The sequence below is a fragment of the Crinia signifera genome, chromosome 6 (assembly GCF_055691185.1).
Source record: "Crinia signifera chromosome 6, ASM5569118v1, whole genome shotgun sequence".
In the NCBI taxonomy this organism is placed as follows: Eukaryota; Metazoa; Chordata; class Amphibia; order Anura; family Myobatrachidae; genus Crinia; species Crinia signifera.
The window spans coordinates 265,885,233-265,903,630 of NC_139222.1; the positions used below are offsets into that span (position 1 = coordinate 265,885,233).

The 18,398-nt window shown below is 46.9% G+C and overlaps 1 protein-coding gene across 1 annotated transcript in view; it reads right to left on the reverse strand.

The window, feature by feature from the left end:
- DOCK1 (dedicator of cytokinesis 1) overlaps nt 1-18,398 on the reverse strand; it is a 342,756-nt gene that overhangs the window by 298,110 nt on the left and 26,248 nt on the right. The window contains exon 2 of the mRNA XM_083149518.1: nt 1,325-1,408. Within this exon, the coding sequence (XP_083005644.1) occupies nt 1,325-1,408 (84 nt within the window). The remainder of the gene's footprint in view (nt 1-1,324; nt 1,409-18,398) is intronic.

Here is an 18,398-nt window from a genome sequence, read left to right on the forward strand (position 1 = left end):
GGCATGGGTACATATTAACCCACATTTCCGAATGTGTATGGACAACAGATCACTTCTCTGCTTATAATTCCACACAATACAAATGTCCCCTGCTCCTGTAGAAATAAGTGTTGATATCAGCACCACACTGCCAATTTGCATAGATCCTGAAAACAACTGAAATACTCATCTTTAATTCACAAAATAATAACACAATTAGCATATTTAAGTTAAAGAAAGTTGACAAAGACCAATATACGGGTAAAAACAAATGCAGCCTCATTTAACCAGTGGCGGCTCCAGAGGTGGGGTATGTTCAAGATTCAAACAGGGAAGCCACAGCAACTTCCGCCAACTGCCATTCCAAACAGACTCAGTGGCAGTGGGTGTGGCTCCCCGATTTAATTTTTGAACTGTACTGCAGCCTTTTCTCTGGAGCCACCACTGGGCGCAACTGATCTTAAGGTGCTTACACACTGCACAATTTTTTTTTTTTAACCAATTTCCTTGAAATACATTGATGAGCAATTTCCCTTGAAGCCAGTGCCCTGGACGAAAGATCTAGCTACAGTCTATAGGCTTTTTTTTATTTTTTAAGATATCCAAATTGAGCTACATGCACAGTTGACGAACACCCTTGATGAACAACTGGCGGGTATGCGCATCATCATTTGTCGTTCGTCCCATACACACTGAAATTTTGACCGATTACATTCAGAAAGGCCAAAATGAACGAAATTGGTTTAAAAAAAATATTGGTAAAAAAAATTAAACAGTGTGTATGCACCTTGACAGACACATTGGAATCCCTACTGTCAGGAGCCTGACAGGGGGCGAGTGCACTCAAGCCCTTTGCTCGCTCGCCACGCTCCTCTCTTGGGGGTTTGTGGACCACCCAAGGGAAAAAAGCCTGTGTAATTCGGGAAAAAAGGAAAAAAACCCTTCTCCTTGGGTCCTGGGTGAGAGCAAGGTTGCGAACCTGGGACTTAGTCCTGGGTCATTTACATTCTGACCTACCTAAATCCTGGATTTTGAAGTAGGGTCTCTAAGGTGCGATACTCATTTGGTTTCCAGATGGGAGTCCTAAACCGTCCCGTCAATTTCCATGACTTTAGGATAAAGATTCTATTTATGATGAACTATTGCTTTAAAAAAATCTGGGCACATCGTTACTCCTAAATAATTCATTTTATAACATTGAATTGTAGGTTTATGTTATAATTAAAAATTATGTCTACATACTCCATCATTATATTTTTTGAACTAAGTCTTCTCTGAGATTTTTGAATAGTTGGGTTCATATAGCAATTTATCCTCTATAGCATGTCAACTATATAACACTCACCTTCATGTGTCTCCAGTATGTGCACTGTGTCCCCAATGTATAGATTCAGTTCGTCCGGTACTCTAGAATCATAATTGTACAGTGCTGAAAAAAACAACAATAGAAATGATTACGTTAGGTAACGGTTGTGAAATTTGCAGTGAGGAACAACCATATCTGTATCACCACTAGAACACTAATTGCACAAAGCACCAATCAAAATGTATCCTGTCACAAGAGTACGCTCTATAATAACTGCAACTAAAGGTAATTCATACAATCTACACCAGGGATCCTCAAACTTTTTAAATCGGGGGCCAGTTCACTGTCCCTCAGACTGTTGGAGGGCCGGACTATAGTAAAAACAGAAACAATTGTACACAGTAACGGCAGCCACCACAACAGACAGGCGTGGGGGATGTACAGTGCATGCTGCGCAGTGTACATATATACAGTATATATATGTACATATATATATATACATATATATATCATTTTAAATATTTTAGTATAAAAAAAACGCACCTCTAACAATAAGAAAACAGTCAAGAGTAGTCAGTCAGTGTCTGCTCAGTGCCACTGCTCCCTCCCTGCTAGCTTCTCGTCCGGCTCCTCTCTCTGGATTCTGGAAGCTACTCTCCTCTCTCCAGCGTGTGACGTGATGACATCACACGCATAGGAGAAGCTTAAGCAGGGAGACGGGTCAGACCTGCAGACACTTCTGCTTCCCCTGACGTCCCAGGCCACGCCCCCCGCCCATCCATTCACCAGCCAGCCTGCCCGTCCATCCTCCCAACTCCCAGCTTTGAGGCAAGTGAGAGTGACTGACTGTAATTGCTGCGCCAGCGCTTGGGCAGCGGCAAACCCGGCGGGCCGCATAAAAGTCCTCAGCGGGCCGCATCTGGCCCGCGGGCCGTAGTTTGAGGACCCCTGATCTACACATTCAGTTAGCCACGGTAAACTCTTCACTTACTGCACGTTGACTTATTACATACTTATCTACTCTCCTGGTACTGCTGGAAGGCTTACGAATATTGGGGACGACAGAAGAATGGGCTAGTCTACCAATTTCAGCCTCTGCCCTCACGGAGAGAGCAACCAGGAAGTCAGCAACGGTATCTTAATGCGTAGTGTGTATGCATTATCCCGCTAGTCATGCGCTTTCATTATAATATACTAATCCCAGATGTTACATATCAATTACGGCTGGTAAAACCCATATTAAGGGGTAGATGTATGAAGCAGTGCTAAGAGAGGAGAAGTGATAAAGTGCCTGGTACTTTATCACCGACCAATCAGCTCCTGACTGTTAAGTTACAGGGTGGGTTTAAAAAGGGACAGTCAGGAGCTGATTGGCCGGTGATAAAGTACCAGGCACTTTATCACTTCTCCTCCCTTATCACTGCTTCATAAATCTACCCCTATGTGTGGGGAAAAGTGGAGAATTCCCTCTGTGCCACCAAAAAATGGCAACTAACTCTAGATGAATGTATAAAAGGCTATTGGTGGCCATTAGTAAAATAATTTGATATATTTTCATTATATAATGAGAGAAACATGACAGACAGCAATGGTTTTCAGCAATATAAAAGCGGTCGATGAGTTTGGGGTACATATAAATGACTAGTACCGGCCTTACACAAATTTGTAAAAAAAATGAATACAGCAGCACCATACACCTGTTCCACATCATTTCACCCTTTTTGTAGAACAAATTCCATGCGTTATTGGACAAGTTCTGCTAATTAATAATTTACATTTTACCTTAGAACAGGGATTTCTCACTACGGTCCTTTTTACCTGCTCAGGGGGTGCATACAAAAATCTGTTAATTACTACGGAGAGTTCACGCGAATTAATGTGCGCCTCTAATTAAACAAAAGCTTGTGCACAGGCGTGTTATCGGGTTATCACAGCTGATTGAAGTCAGGCCTAGATGTACAACAGCCATTAACAGCCCCCTACTTGGATCTTGTAAACCAGAAAGTACAGGGTTATCGGAGGTGAGCCACGCTGCCGGAATAGGGTGGGTGGCTGGACGGGCGTTCGGTAGCCTGAAGTTTCTTCTTAAAAAGGTATGGGTGTACTGGGTGTTCCCCAAGGCAGTTCTGCGGTTCTGCCTCAGCGAGTGGTGGTGTGTAGCCAGTAAACTGATTACCCACACTTTAGTGTTCGCATCACCCGATTCGGATGAATCGGGCCGTGAAATCGGCCCAAATCGCACTTGCAGACACCCCGTCCGATCCGATGCGCGGTCCCGTGCGCATCGGATCGGGGTCGGGAGGTCGGACGGGCTGCACATAAGATTTGCTAAATCTTATTTGCAGCCCAGCCCCTGGAGCCATGCGGGGGATGCCGGCTATAGAGAGCCGAGCAGGGGGAGGCTGCATAGGGAGCCGGGCAGGAGGAGGGTGACAGTGGGAGCAGTGCGCCGGGCAGGGAGGATGACGCTGGCTGCCGGGCAGTGGCGGGAGCCGGGAGGAACACAGATAACTTGAAAGAAGAAAAAAAAGCCCATACAGATGACTAGCAAGCCATTGATTGGCTGAGACCTTTCTCAGCCAATCAGCGATTGGCTGAGAGAGGTCTCAGCCAATCAATGACTTGCTAGTCATTCTGTATGGGCTTTTTTTTTCAAGCTATCTGTGTTCCTCCTGGCTCCCCCCACTGCCCGGCAGCCAGCGTCATCCTCCCTGCCCGGCGCGCTGCTCCTGCTGTCACCCTCCTCCAGCCCGGCTCCCTATGCAGCCTCCCCCTGCTCGGCTCTCTATTAGCCGGCATCCCCCGCCCACTGATGACCCCCCCCCCCCGGCTCCCTCCTCCTGCAGCTCCCCGGGGACCGCATATGATAAATCCATGCGATTTATCATATGCAAACCTTGGCACATCAAGTGCCTAATCGTGTGTCCCCTCCCGGGGAGCTGCAGGGTGAAATCAGGTCAGACTTGTCCTTAGGACAAGTCGGACTAATGTATGGGGGCCTTAACTGCAATGTTACAGCCTGTGTTTGAAAAAAGTCAGTTAGGATCTGATTGGCTGGACGTTTATCTCTCCTTATCACCCTTACATTTATCTCTTGTTAAGGCTTAATACATCTGTCCCATTACTCCTAAGGGTGAAAAGGGGTAAAATGTTCTGCCCGGTTGAAACCTGGGAACATCAGCTAGGACCGGATCCATTTATTACCCCATAATGAGTACAGAATGCTTTTATTTATCTGTCCCTGGCCCAATAGTGTTTCCTGTCTATCTTCTACCAGACAAACACACACACACGTGGGTTAATAATCCTATCATTATATATTTGTACTGAGAACACAGTGAGCATGTGCAAAGTCCATACTGATAGTGCGCTCTTAGGAATCTGTTCCAAGACACCAGCAATGTGAGGCAGCAATGTGAGCCAATCTGCAGACATTACCAATACACATATTCATAAATCTGTGAATGGTTTTAGTAGCACTGCTATATAGAGCAGCATATTAATGATTACAAAAAACACGGAACCTTACCCCAAGCTCAAATTATGTTTTGCCAAAGTTCCTTCAGAGTTTGAATGGAAAACAATTGGCCACTGACGGAACTATGGTCCTGGCTACTGCCCAAATCATCCTTATCATAATAATCTACCCAGCATAAGGGAGGTGCTTTCCTTGTGCACTGGGCATCTAATCAGGCAAACAATAATCATCTAAATCAGGATGGCCAAACCAGTCCTCGAGATCTACCAACACGGTTTCCAAATGACCTAGCTGGTGCACAGCTGTAGTCATTACTAACTGTCACATTCCCCAGACTCCCTAGCTGGTGCACAGCTGTAGTCATTACTAACTGTCACATTCCACAGGCTCCCTAGCTGGTGCACAGCTGTAGTCATTACTAACTGTCACATTCCCCAGACTCCCTAGCTGGTGCACAGCTGTAGTCATTACTAACTGTCACATTCCCCAGACTACCTAGCTGGTGCACAGCTGTAGTCATTACTAACTGTCACATTTCCCAGGCTCCCTAGCTGGTGCACAGCTGTAGTCATTACTAACGGTCACATTTCCCAGGCTCCCTAGCTGGTGCACAGCTGTAGTCATTACTAACTGTCACATTTCCCAGACTCCCTAGCTGGTGCACAGCTGTAGTCATTACTAACTGTCACATTCCCCAGACTACCTAGCTGGTGCACAGCTGTAGTCATTACTAACTGTCACATTTCCCAGGCTCCCTAGCTGGTGCACAGCTGTAGTCATTACTAACGGTCACATTTCCCAGGCTCCCTAGCTGGTGCACAGCTGTAGTCATTACTAACTGTCACATTTCCCAGACTCCCTAGCTGGTGCACAGCTGTAGTCATTACTAACTGTCACATTTCCCAGACTCCCTAGCTGGTGCACAGCTGTAGTCATTACTAACTGTCACATTTCAAACATGCTGCATTCATTCCTACTATAGATCCACAGGTTGCCTGATATACATGCTTTATTCATTCCTACTATAGGTCCACAGGTGGCCTGATACACATGCTGCAGTCATTCCTACTATTGACCACAGGTGGCCTGATACACATGCTGCAGTCATTCCTACTATAGACCACAGGTGGCCTGATACACATGCTGCAGTCATTCCTATTATAGACCACAGGTGGCCTGATACACATGCTGCAGTCATTCCTGCTATAGATCCACAGGTGGCCTGATACACATGCTGCAGTCATTCCTGCTATAGATCCACAGGTGGCCTGATATACATGCTGCAGTCATTCCTACTATAGACCACAGGTGGCCTGATACACATGCTGCAGTCATTCCTACTATAGACCACAGGTGCCCTGATACACATGCTGCAGTCATTCCTGCTATAGATCCACAGGTGGCCTGATACACATGCTGCAGTCATTCCTGCTATAGATCCACAGGTGGCCTGATACACATGCTGCAGTCATTCCTACTATAGACCACAGGTGGCCTGATACACATGCTGCAGTCATTCCTACTATAGACCACAGGTGGCCTGATACACATGCTGCAGTCATTCCTGCTATAGACCACAGGTGGCCTGATACACATGCTGCATTCATTCCTACTATAGACCACAGGTGGCCTGATACACGTGCTGCAGTCATTCCTGCTATAGACCACAGGTGGCCTGATACACGTGCTGCAGTCATTCCTGCTATAGACCACAGGTGGCCTGATATACATGCTGCAGTCAGTCCTGCTATAGACCACAGGTGGCCTGATATACATGCTGCAGTCATTCCTGCTATAGACCACAGGTGGCCTGATATACATGCTGCATTCATTCCTGCTATAGACCACAGGTGGCCTGATACACATGCTGCAGTCATTCCTGCTATAGACCACAGGTGGCCTGATACACATGCTACAGTCATTCCTACTATAGACCACAGGTGGCCTGATATATGTACATGCTGCAGTCATTCCTACTATAGACCACATGTGGCCTGATACACATGCTGCAGTCATTCCTGCTATAGACCACAGGTGGCCTGATATACATGCTGCAGTCATTCCTACTATAGACCACAGGTGGCCTGATACACATGCTGCAGTCATTCCTGCTATAGACCACAGGTGGCTTGATACACATGCTGCAGTCATTCCTGCTATAGACCACAGGTGACCTGATACACATGCTGCAGTCATTCCTGCTATAGACCACAGGTGACCTGATACACATGCTGCAGTCATTCCTGCTATAGACCACAGGTGGCCTGATATACATGAACGGTTAGACCTTCAGGACAGATTTGGCCACCCCTGGTCTAAATCCATCTGTAATTGGCAGTCAGTGCAACGCAATATGCCCATATCGTTTTGGGCTTGACTAACCCAAATTTAGCAGTAGCCTGCTATCACAGGGACACCTTCATACCTCCAAAGCAGCACGGAAGTTCCTTCCCCATCACTTTCCATAGCAAACAACATGGCTGAACTCATGTATCTACCTGCATAAGCGGTGAAGCTCCTGGATGCTTGGGAGGGGATGCGGTCATTAGGTGGCCAGTCAAAAGGCTGCCAGCTATTGGTCAACGGTCAAAACATAAAAAAAAGGTTGACATGCAATAGTTGAACATGGTCGACATGGAGAAAGGTCAATGGGTTTTTCATGATTTTTTTTTTAACCGACTTGTTCATACCGTTACCATCCCAGTGGTCAGAGAGAGAGAAAAAAAACCAGTGTGCCGAGCGCATTAAGGTACGGTGTCCATGTCGACCTATTTAGACAGACACCAAAAAATTGTGAAAGACTCACGTTGACCTTTTCCCATGGGGACATTTTCCTTGGGTTTTGACCATGTCGGGCTAACGCATGTCAACCTTTTTGATGTGTCGACCAATAGTAGTTGACCTTTTGACCGTCATCCTATACACGGCCGACCTACTGACCCATACTCCTTGGCACACCAGACACGAGAATGCTGCGCCCGGAGGTCACAATCCGCTATGCAGAAAACATTTGCACGATACAAATAAAATCACAGAACCAAAGGGAAGGAACAAAGAGCTGCATCTCCGTGATCAGACCGATCTCTCGCAGAACGCACGGAGCTCAGGCACACAACAAAAACAGGCACAAAGAGCCCCGGATTAAGCAGACAAATGGAGATAATCCACCACTTGCTAATCAGTATTCCCAAACGCTGAAAGCCCTGCGTGTAATCTCTCATCTAATGTGCATTAATGAGAGACTAAAAAGTTCATCAGTGATCGAAAGGGGGGAAACGTTGTGTGTTGTTCTCTTTAAACATCCCATTGAATTTGGTTATGGTACAAATGATAGATTGGCTCTAGGTCGACACCTTTAAATGGTCAACATACCCAAGGTCGACACAAGCAAAAGGTTGACAGACATGTAGACACTGAAAAGGTCAATACGAGTTTTTAATGTTTTTTGGGGTGTCTATGTTGACACTGACACCGTATAAGTGTACCACTGTGCTCGCCATGCTTCGGACACGGTGCCTCGTGGCGCTCGGCACACTATTCTATTCTCAATCTATGTCCACTTGGATGGTAAAGAATGAACCAAATCGGTCTAAACAAAATAAAAAAAAAAGGGTACTTGTGTAATAACTGGGCGCCCGATTTTTTCATCGGGTCGGAAAAATCGGTCGCATAGCATTGCATGCGACCCGATTTTTACATTGGATCCAATGTTAAATGCGAGTGCAGCGAGCCCACGAGGTGCGGCGGTACGTGTCCTCCGACCTTTTCATACCCCCACTTTCCACGTCGGCGCGGAGTTGATTTTATATAGTGTGGCGAGCGCAGCGAGCCACCAAGCCCGAAGCGTGGCGAGCCCTGTGAGGGGATGCGGAATACGAGCCTTCAATCAAAAATCAACTCCATGCGGACGTGGATAGTGGGGTTATAAAAAAAGGTCGGAGGACGCGTACCACCACCGCTCGCCACGCTTCGGGTTGACGTTGATCGCGGCGTGCCGTTAACAATGGGGGGGCATTTGACATAATAATTAAACCACCAGGGTGGGTATACAATTAAAAGTGGGGTTGGGGGGCATTTAACATTGGACCCAATGTATAATCTGGTCTGAGCGGGAATTTAACATTGGGTCCAATGTAATACTATAATGCAGGTCTGGCTATCTTTTAGCTTGTATATACTATGATAGGACTGCTAGAATCAGACTGGTCGCTATGGACGTTACAGAAATAAATATTTGCACTATGAGCAGTCTATTGGTGAAATCGTGCCTGAAATCGCCCTCCCAGTTGCTCTAATGCTGCCCCATACACTTGTGAGATATGCAATCCATGTGATTTCGACAAATCGCATGTGTCACCCGATGCGATGCACCAGCCTTTCGATCGAATGTTGCGTCAACAGATATTATGTGCTGCAAATAATATTTATCTAATTGCATGTGTGACCGGCAGGAGGGCTGGTGCCGGATGGCAAAAGGGCTGGTGGTTGTCGGTGTAGCGGATCAGGCGGAAAGAGGGCTGGTTGGCCGGCGGCAAGAGGGCTGGTTGGCCGGCGGCAAGAGGGCTGGTTGGCCGGCGGCAAGAGGGCTGGTTGGCCGGCGGCAAGAGGGCTGGTTGGCCGGCGGCAAGAGGGCTGGTTGGCCGGCGGCAAGAGGGCTGGTTGGCCGGCGGCAAGAGGGCTGGTTGGCCGGCGGCAAGAGGGCTGGTTGGCCGGCGGCAAGAGGGCTGGTTGGCCGGCGGCAAGAGGGCTGGTTGGCCGGCGGCAAGAGGGCTGGTGGAAGTCAGTGTAGCGGGCAGCAGGAGGGTTGGCTGGCGGTAGTAGTCAGCGACAAGCGGCAGAATTTGAAAACAAAAATTCTCAAAAGACTGTTCGGCTCTCAACCAATCAGCGGCCATCTGACATTGGGTACTGGAAAAAAGCACTTAAGATGCGATGGGAAATAAACGTAACTAAAAAGGATACTTTTCAGTTATTTGCCCCGAATGCATGAGCAACATGTGTTTCATCTTATCCAATTGCCAAGTGTGGGATAATTTCTAAAACACATATACAGACAATTAAAGATATTGGGGGTATTCAATATGGAATTCCGACGGTTGGAATCCCGGGCCGGTTTCTTTTGATCCGACACTAACTGGACAGTCTGAATTCAATGTTCCAGCTGTCGAGTGACGGAAAAACGGTGGACCATCGTAAACAGCCGCGGATTGTTGAAAAATGGGCATGAATTTGACAATTTGCATCCATTTCCGACAACGACAGATCTGACACCCTTAAATGCTGTCATTAACGGCAGCATTGAATGGGTGATTGACAATATTGGGTCTGTCGGGAAATATCTGCACATATTGAACATGCATTGGTTTATACAGGCAACCCTCCATATACTCCATAATGCTCTTATCCCATTATTGAGAAAACGGCTTGTTTGGATGCCTAATATTATAAGTGACTGCAAGACTGTAAGCGTGCGAGCGAAAAGTATAAACAGATGTCTCGATACTAAATGGATATGTTTTATCCAATATCAGCATGAGAGACCGGCCCTGTACGTGATAAGGCGCCGGCTCGTTGTTTTAATGAACTAAGGATCTTCGCTTTCATCCTAGAATCAGAGATGAAAAGGAAACACTTACATCGGGATGCCATTGGCAGAAACACGCGCAGACTTGCTGTACAAGCCACTTTTTATCATGTAAATAAGATGCGCTGAAAGAACATTATAACAAAGGGCTAGGAACTGGCGTTGCTAACATGCTGGAGGAAGTGACAAGACAAACACGGAAACGTGGAAGAAAAAGGTGCGCGCATGGGTTGGTTTTTATGCATGCAATGTAAACGGCAATCGTTTTAATTCTGTAAAATCAACATCTTATAAGACAACCTCGCTGGATGCTTCACAAATTAATCTTATAAATGGAATAGTAACACACAGCAGTTCCATGATAGGAAGAGACAGATCTTTACGGTGGCGGATGGACTTTTAACCCTGTCGACCGATTGTATGTCAACTTTTTTGATGCTGATGTACTGACTGTCTATATAGACCAGGAATAATCGGTTCTCGAGATCTACAGACGTTCACATTTTCCAGACCACCTAGCTGGTGCACAGTTGTAGTCATTACTAACTGTCACATGACCCAGACCACCTAGCTGGTGCACAGCTGTAGTCATTACTAACTGTCACATGACCCAGACCACCTAGCTGGTGCACAGCTGTAGTCATTACTAACGGTCACGTTTTCCAGATCACCTAGCTGGTGCACAGATGTAATCATTACTAACTGTCGCATTTCCCAGACTCCCTAGCTGGGGCACAGCTGTAGTCATTACTAACTGTCACATGACCCAGACCACCTAGCTGGTGCACAGGTGCAGTCATTACTGTCACATTTCCCAGACCACTCAGCTGGTGCACAGATGTAGTCATTACTAACCGTCACATTTTAAAACCTGCTGCATTCATTCCTACTATAGATCCACAGGTTGCCTGAAATACATGTACTGTTTGGCCACCCATGAACTCAACACTATAGATCAGGCATGTCCATACTGTGGCTCTCCAGCTGTTGTGAAATTACACATCCCAGCATGCCTTGCCATAGTTTTAGCATTCTCTTATAGCAAAACTGTGGCAAGGCATGATGGGACTTGTAGTTTCACAACAGCTGGAGGGCCATAGTTTGGACATGCCTGGTGTGGAACCATGCAAAAATGCCTATACTCGCTCTTTCACGTGTCCTATGTAAACATTGCATCTGCTACCGTGCTTGACGAGAGATGCATCTGAAAACCCTAAACCCCCACCCCCCCTCCTCTCCCACAGCTTAACCCTTGTACTTATCGCTTCAAGATATCCAATCCAATATTCTGCTGGTCAGGATGAAGACTACATCTCAATTCTAATGCTTTTCATTTATAAAGTTATTAGAATTCTACCTCAATAGCTCATTATGGTTTTTCACCCCAGTAACAGGAGCTTAACCGAACACTTGAAGTTTTTGGTGAAATTCAAGGTAAGAAACAAATAGAACATTATTATCCTTTCTAGTTAAAAGCCCACCAAAATAACGTTTCTGCAATGCACCTTCACTTTGAACTGTAACAGTTTTAAGCCCACAAACTCTCCACCCCACCTCCAGGTCCCATCTGCTCCTACCTCCAATCTGTCTTCACAGCTACCTCTCTCCGTACCCAGATATTTTAAAAGAGATCAGTGTCCCTGCAAAAATTAAAAAAATCAGTGTCCCTGAGCATTAGCTCAATGTGCTGCTTCTAAGCTCTCTGTCCGTTCAGACAAGATAATCTTCAGCCGATACCTCTCCACCACAACTATCCCATTCACAGGATGACATCTGTTCACAAGCAGTACAAAGAGAGAACAGACCATTATGGGACTCTCTAATCACAATCACTGGTTAGAAATGGTCTCATTCAGTAATATACTAATCACAGTTATATTTTCCTCTCTCCTTTTGCAAAGTACAATAATGTAATTCCGGGACTCGTTTCCTAGCACGGCGCCCATCGGGACCCATCGCATACCTTAAGTTAAGGTATGTGATGGGACCCGACCGACGCGATTTCGGGCTATTTTTAGCCTTTCCCGACAATTAGAAAATGGGGTCAATCGATAATGGCATGCGATGCGACCGACGCGATTTAACATTGAATGCATTGTACTCAATGTTAAATTCCTATGTAAAATCGGGTCCATTGTATGCCATTATAATGGCATACAATGCCACCAATGCGATGGACCCGATTTTACATAGGGAACAATGTTTAATGGCCCACCATACCCGATTTTTGATTGTATACCCACCCTGATGGGTAATTTGTATGTGAAATGCCCCCCCCCCCCATTGTTAACGCCACCCCACGATGAACGCCAACCCGAAGCGTGGCGAGCGCAGCGAGCCCGCGAGGGGTGGCGATATGCGTCCTCCGACCTTTTCATACCCCCACTATCCACGTTGGCGTGTAGTCGATTTTATATAATGTGGCGAGCACAGCGAGCCCCGCGAGGGGACGCGTAATACCTGTGAAGTAATGCGCGGCCGCTCACCACGCTTCGGGCTCGGTGGTTCGCTGCGCTCGCCACACTATATAAAATCAACTCCACGCCGACGTGGATAGTGGGGGTATGAAAAGGTCAGAGGACGCGTACCGCTGCGCTCGCCACGCTTCGTGACGTTCATCGCGGGGTGGCGTTAACAATGGAGGGGCATTTGACCCATCAGGGTGGGTATACAATGAAAATTGGTCTCTGGGGGGCATTTAACATTGGTTAACATGTAAAATCGCGTCGATCACATCGCATGCGATTTGGTTGCATGCGATGGACCCGATTTTTTCTGACCCGATGGATACAATTAAAATCGCTGACGCCGTGCTAGGAAACAAGTACCATAATTCCAATATTATGGGGTATATTCAATGGGTCTTGCGAGCTGTGACAGCGAGCAGTGCTGACTGCTTGCGGTCACAGTTCTCATGGGCAGTATTCAACTGACCCCCCCTGCACACGCCGTTTCCACGTCGCTGGGTTTTTACAGCGACACGGAAACAGCGCATGCAGCCGCTAAAACAGCAAGGCTCACAGCTAAATGCAGTGGGCTCCCTGCATTAGCCGCAAACCTTGCTGTTTGGGAGAATCCTCGCCGTTATCTGACAGAGGGTTCCCCCGGTACATAGAATAAGGTGAGCGGCCGGCGCGGGGGTTAAAAAAGGGGAGGGTCGCTTGTTTTCGGGGATCCCCGCCGTTTAACCCTCTCGTCGGCCGCATTGAATACTGCTCTTTATATTAGCAATCTTAGCAGCCCATGGCTAATTCCCAGACATTGTTCTAGTTCTACTTCGGAAGTGCTGGACGGCTACCAATAGTCCCACATTTATTAGCCAAAAGAACATCCAAATTTAAAATGAAATATAAGTTGTGGAATGCAACACCAAACACTAGAGGAAGATTAATTGTCTGTGCTGTTTTGCTAGAAGTCGGCGACACTTATTACAGGTTTCCGGAGAGAGTGACAGGCAAGATTTCCAAATCCTCCGAGGCTGCAGAGTAACGGGTTGCAAAAGCCCCTTCACAACTGAAGGGTTTAATCTAGAATTGAATTCTGAATGAAGTATATTGTAAATGGTTACATTTACAATGTGTAACTAATCCAGGATTAAAACGGATTAGTCTGCAGCACAAGTTAAATGTTCAACATGTGGGGAAATAAAAAGAATATATTGCGCATTAATTAACGCTGCAGAAAAAGGCCAAATGTTTTTTTTTTCTTTTTAACCTGTGATAGAAAACAAAAACTAAAAAAGAAAAAAGGTACTCTTTACCTAGAACGGCGCCCATCGCAACCGACGCGATGCCTGCGATTTCCCATAGGGAACAATGTTAAATTTCTCAATTGACCCGATTTTCCTGTTCAATGCCTCAATTGACCCGATTTTTCCAAAGGAAACAATGTTAAATGGCCCACAGAGGCCAAATAGGCACCCTGAAGTGTGAAATGGCCCCGACAATTGTTAACGCCACCCCACGATCAACGTGAACCCGAAGCGTGGCGAGCGGCGGCTGTACGCGTCCTACGACCTTTTCATACCCCCACTATCCACGTCGGCGTGGAGTTGAGAATAGAATAGTGTGGCGAGCGCAGCGAGCCCGAAGCGTGGCGAGCGCAGCGAGCCCCGCGAGGGGACGTGGATACCTGTGAAGGTATCCGCGTCCGCTCGCCAAGCTTCGGGCTCGGTGGCTCGCTGCGCTCGCCACAGTATTCTATTCTCAACTCCGCGCCGACGTGGATAGTGGGGGTATGAAAAGGTCGTAGGACGTGTACCGCCGCCCCTCGCGAGCTCTCTGCGCTCGCCATGCTTTGGGTTCACGTTGATCGTGGGGTGGCGTTAACAATTGTGGGGGCCATTTCACACTTCAGGGTGCCTATTTGGCCTCTGTGGGCCATTTAACATTGTTTCCTATGGAAAAATCGGGTCAATTGAGGCATTGAACAGGAAAATCGGGTCAATTGAGACATTTAACATTGTTCCCTATGGGAAATCGCGGGCATCGCGTCGGTCGCATCGCACCCGATTTTTAGTGCATTCAATGCCCGCGATTTTTTTACCTGCGATGACCACGATCAAAATCGTGGGCGCCGTGCTAGGTAAAGAGTACCAAGAAAAATGCACACAAACAACTATACTGTACATTCTAAGCAAAGTGTCCAGTGCAGCCATGTCAGCTCAGCTGGGGCGGTGTGGGGGAAAAGGGGACGGGCAATTGTGTCACTACAGCCACGCCCCCGCTTTACAATGCATAAAAACATACAGCGTGGTTACAATAATGTGATTCCACCAGAATCGCATCATTAGCCACCAAGAACGCTTGCTAAGTGGGTGGTCGGGCAGTGGGGGCCTAAAAAAAAAGGATGAATTGCATGTTCTTTTCTGGGCGGTGGGAGGGCCACACAATTTTCAGGAGCCTCCCGGCCGCTCCTGAAAATAGGTTTCCCTATTATGGCAAGCCTAGCTGTGCAGCAATCAGACATCGGACCTGTGAAGCTCTAGGTGCACACCTGGTGGAACCGACTCTTCTGTGGGCAGATACTGAAGAGAACCCATCCCACCAATTCACTAGTGACATCGCTGAGGCATGAGTCATGAAGTGTATTGTCTCCGATCCCTAACGAATCGCTAGGCTGAGCACTAGATCAGACCACAAGATGATTGTCTCCACTGTGACATGTGCTGAAAGTACGAGGCTTCCCATAACAAATGCAATCCCTTAAGCTGCCAACCTCTTCCATTTCTCTGAGAGGTGTCACCGGGGGCTCAGAGAACTGTTGTGTGTGTTTACTGTGCCATTACAATAGACAACCTGGCACTTCTCATCTCAAGCATGTTGGATCACATTCTGGGGGCAGCCTGTCAGACTGCAATGGTAACAGAAGAAAATATATCATTCTCTCTTTCCAATAACTTCCTTTAAAAGGTTCTCTGTCACATATCGCACACGCCATGCTTCTCTCACTGTTTCATCTGCAAATATCAATTCTGCTGGATGAAGTAGAGTACAAGCACCAAGTACATTCTTATCCACCAGCTGCAGTCAATTCTAGGCAGAGAACTATAGGCTGCCCACACAAACATGGGAAAAGTGTCCACATTGAGTGGTCCATCTAGGAGGTTAAAGCACATTAGACTAGCACCCGACTGTCCCGAATAGAGGTGTTTATACCACCCGTCAGGATTTTATTGCAATCCCAAATTAGCTGGGAGAAGTGTTCGGATAGCGTCATACTTTACCTTAAGTGTCTCCTCTTCGGGAGAAGCGGAGACTCTTGGCAGCTTTTCTGGGGGATGGGGGCAGGGCTTGCAGTCATTAAGCTCCACCCCCATTCCTGTAAATGTTGTGATTTGCAGCTCTTCGGCAAGGGGGTGGTACTAAATGACGCAATTTGCCTAATTTTAGTCCCGTTTCCTCCCCTAAGAGTAGCGAGTGCCGGTTGCGCGTCAACATGCCAGATGCCTGGCGAGCGCATCGAGCCATGTGAGGGGACGCAGTACACTGATACGATGTACAGCATCCCCTCATTTGTCGCTTCCATGACGACATCGGCCAGAACCAACAACAAAAACAAACACATGAGAACTCATGTCGACCTTTTTTCTTTATGGAACCTTTTCCTGTGTCGACCTAATGAATGTTAACAGTTTTTCAGCGTAGACCTCTTGTCTGTGGTCGACTTATTGACTGTGGACCTACACACTGTCGACATAATGATCCACACCCCTGCTTAGAAAAGCTGGGATCTAAAGTACCAGCGTTCTCCCCAAACATGGGGGGGGGGGGTTTTTTAACCACAACCATATTAAGAAAGCAGGTGGGGAACCCATCAAAAAAGCCCTGGCGAGAACATTGTAACCATGCTGCAATCCAGTGGACGGTGCCCCAGGCAAATGCCTAAGGCTGCCTAGTGATGGCACCGGCCATGGGTACCCCTGCCCACCAATGTTTATTGTTTAGCCAGTAATAATTGGCTACTGCCGAATGCCTGGGATTGCTGCCCGTTTGCTGTCCGATTCACAGCCGGCGTCCATTCTGGGGCAGGCTACCGGAAAAAACAAACAGGGGGGAAAAACGTTCAACTGTGAATGGTTTCTACCTATGAGCAGGGCTGCAAACGAAATTGCAGCTGTGCACATGGGTGGTATTTCGCCCCGGGTGGGGCGGTGTTCATCTGATCGCTGGGCTCCGAATATATGCAGCTCAGTGATCAGTTCTGAATCAGGCCCCAAGAACAGAAATCCACTGAATAAAATGGGCCCTATTCCCAACCCTTGGAATTCAAACCCCGCCCATTATGTAAATAGCCTTATATAGAAAGATTTTCAGCAAAGGCTTTCGCCTCCGGAAAATCTCTCGCTCTTTGGGGAAAATAGCTCAGTGTGGACGCACTACTTTGGCGACAGATATATTTAATCAGAGATTTTGGCAAAGTCTTTTGAAATGAAAATCATCTAGTTTGTATGGGCCTTAACAGCCCACACACTGGATGATTTTGAGCTGAAAGCCCAGTGTGTATTACCAGCCGAATGGATGGCTTTCCATAGCATCCTACAAAAACATTGCCAACCTGTGGCTCTTCAGCTGTTGTGAAACTACAAATTCCAGCATGCTTTGCTACCATTTCAGCATTCCCTATTAGAAAACAGTGGCAATGCATGCTGGGACTTGTAGTTAGTGCAGCTTGTAATGCCTTAATAGTGAGGAACTGGCCTCTAAATACACTTAAAAGCACAATGCAGAAAGATACCTTTTGTTTAAGCAATTAGCAACATGGTCTGCATTGGGTCTCTAATAGATTAACATTCACAATACAATATTGCTAGATTTGGTCTTTTATGCAAAATGAATACATGCTAATGATTTGCAATCATTTTCTCTTCACAGGTTAACTGTGTGATTGGGTATCTGACTAATTCAAGGAATGTTCTGTATCCAGACAGAAAATGTGAGACATGTCCCAACATCTAGGACGCATAATGCTCTCTGGCCACAATGTATGCGTTACTTAACTCACGCAGAGCCAGGACACAACAGAGACGGACATTTACTGAAGAACGACGCACCAGAATCCATGCCTTTAGCAAGTCACCTCAATCAGTGCCCGATTAACCAATAGGCTTATTAGACTGCAGCCTAGGGCACCAGGACAGGAGAGGGGGAGGGGTCTTGCAGGTGACAGTTGAGGAATAAAATGAAAGGGCTCATTTATTCCATGCTTCATAGCTGTCACCTGTCCTGATGTACAGTACTATGAGGGGTAAAGTTCTTAAGGTGACTGCTAGATGGCTGTGCCAATGTAACGGGATGCGTTCATTTGGTCAACGGCATGCTGGCGCCGTGAAACTAGACAAGTACCACCCCATGTCGACCTTTTGACTGTCGACCTAGACATTGTCGAACCAACGACCTTTCGACCTAGAACCATGTCGACATTTTCCCATGTCGACCATCATGCTGTAGACCAAATGATCCCAACCCAATGTAACTTACTGATGGAACCATTACTTTATGTACATTGTGCTACAGTACCAGCCGGGCAGCCTAAAGCCAAAGTCTCCTTCA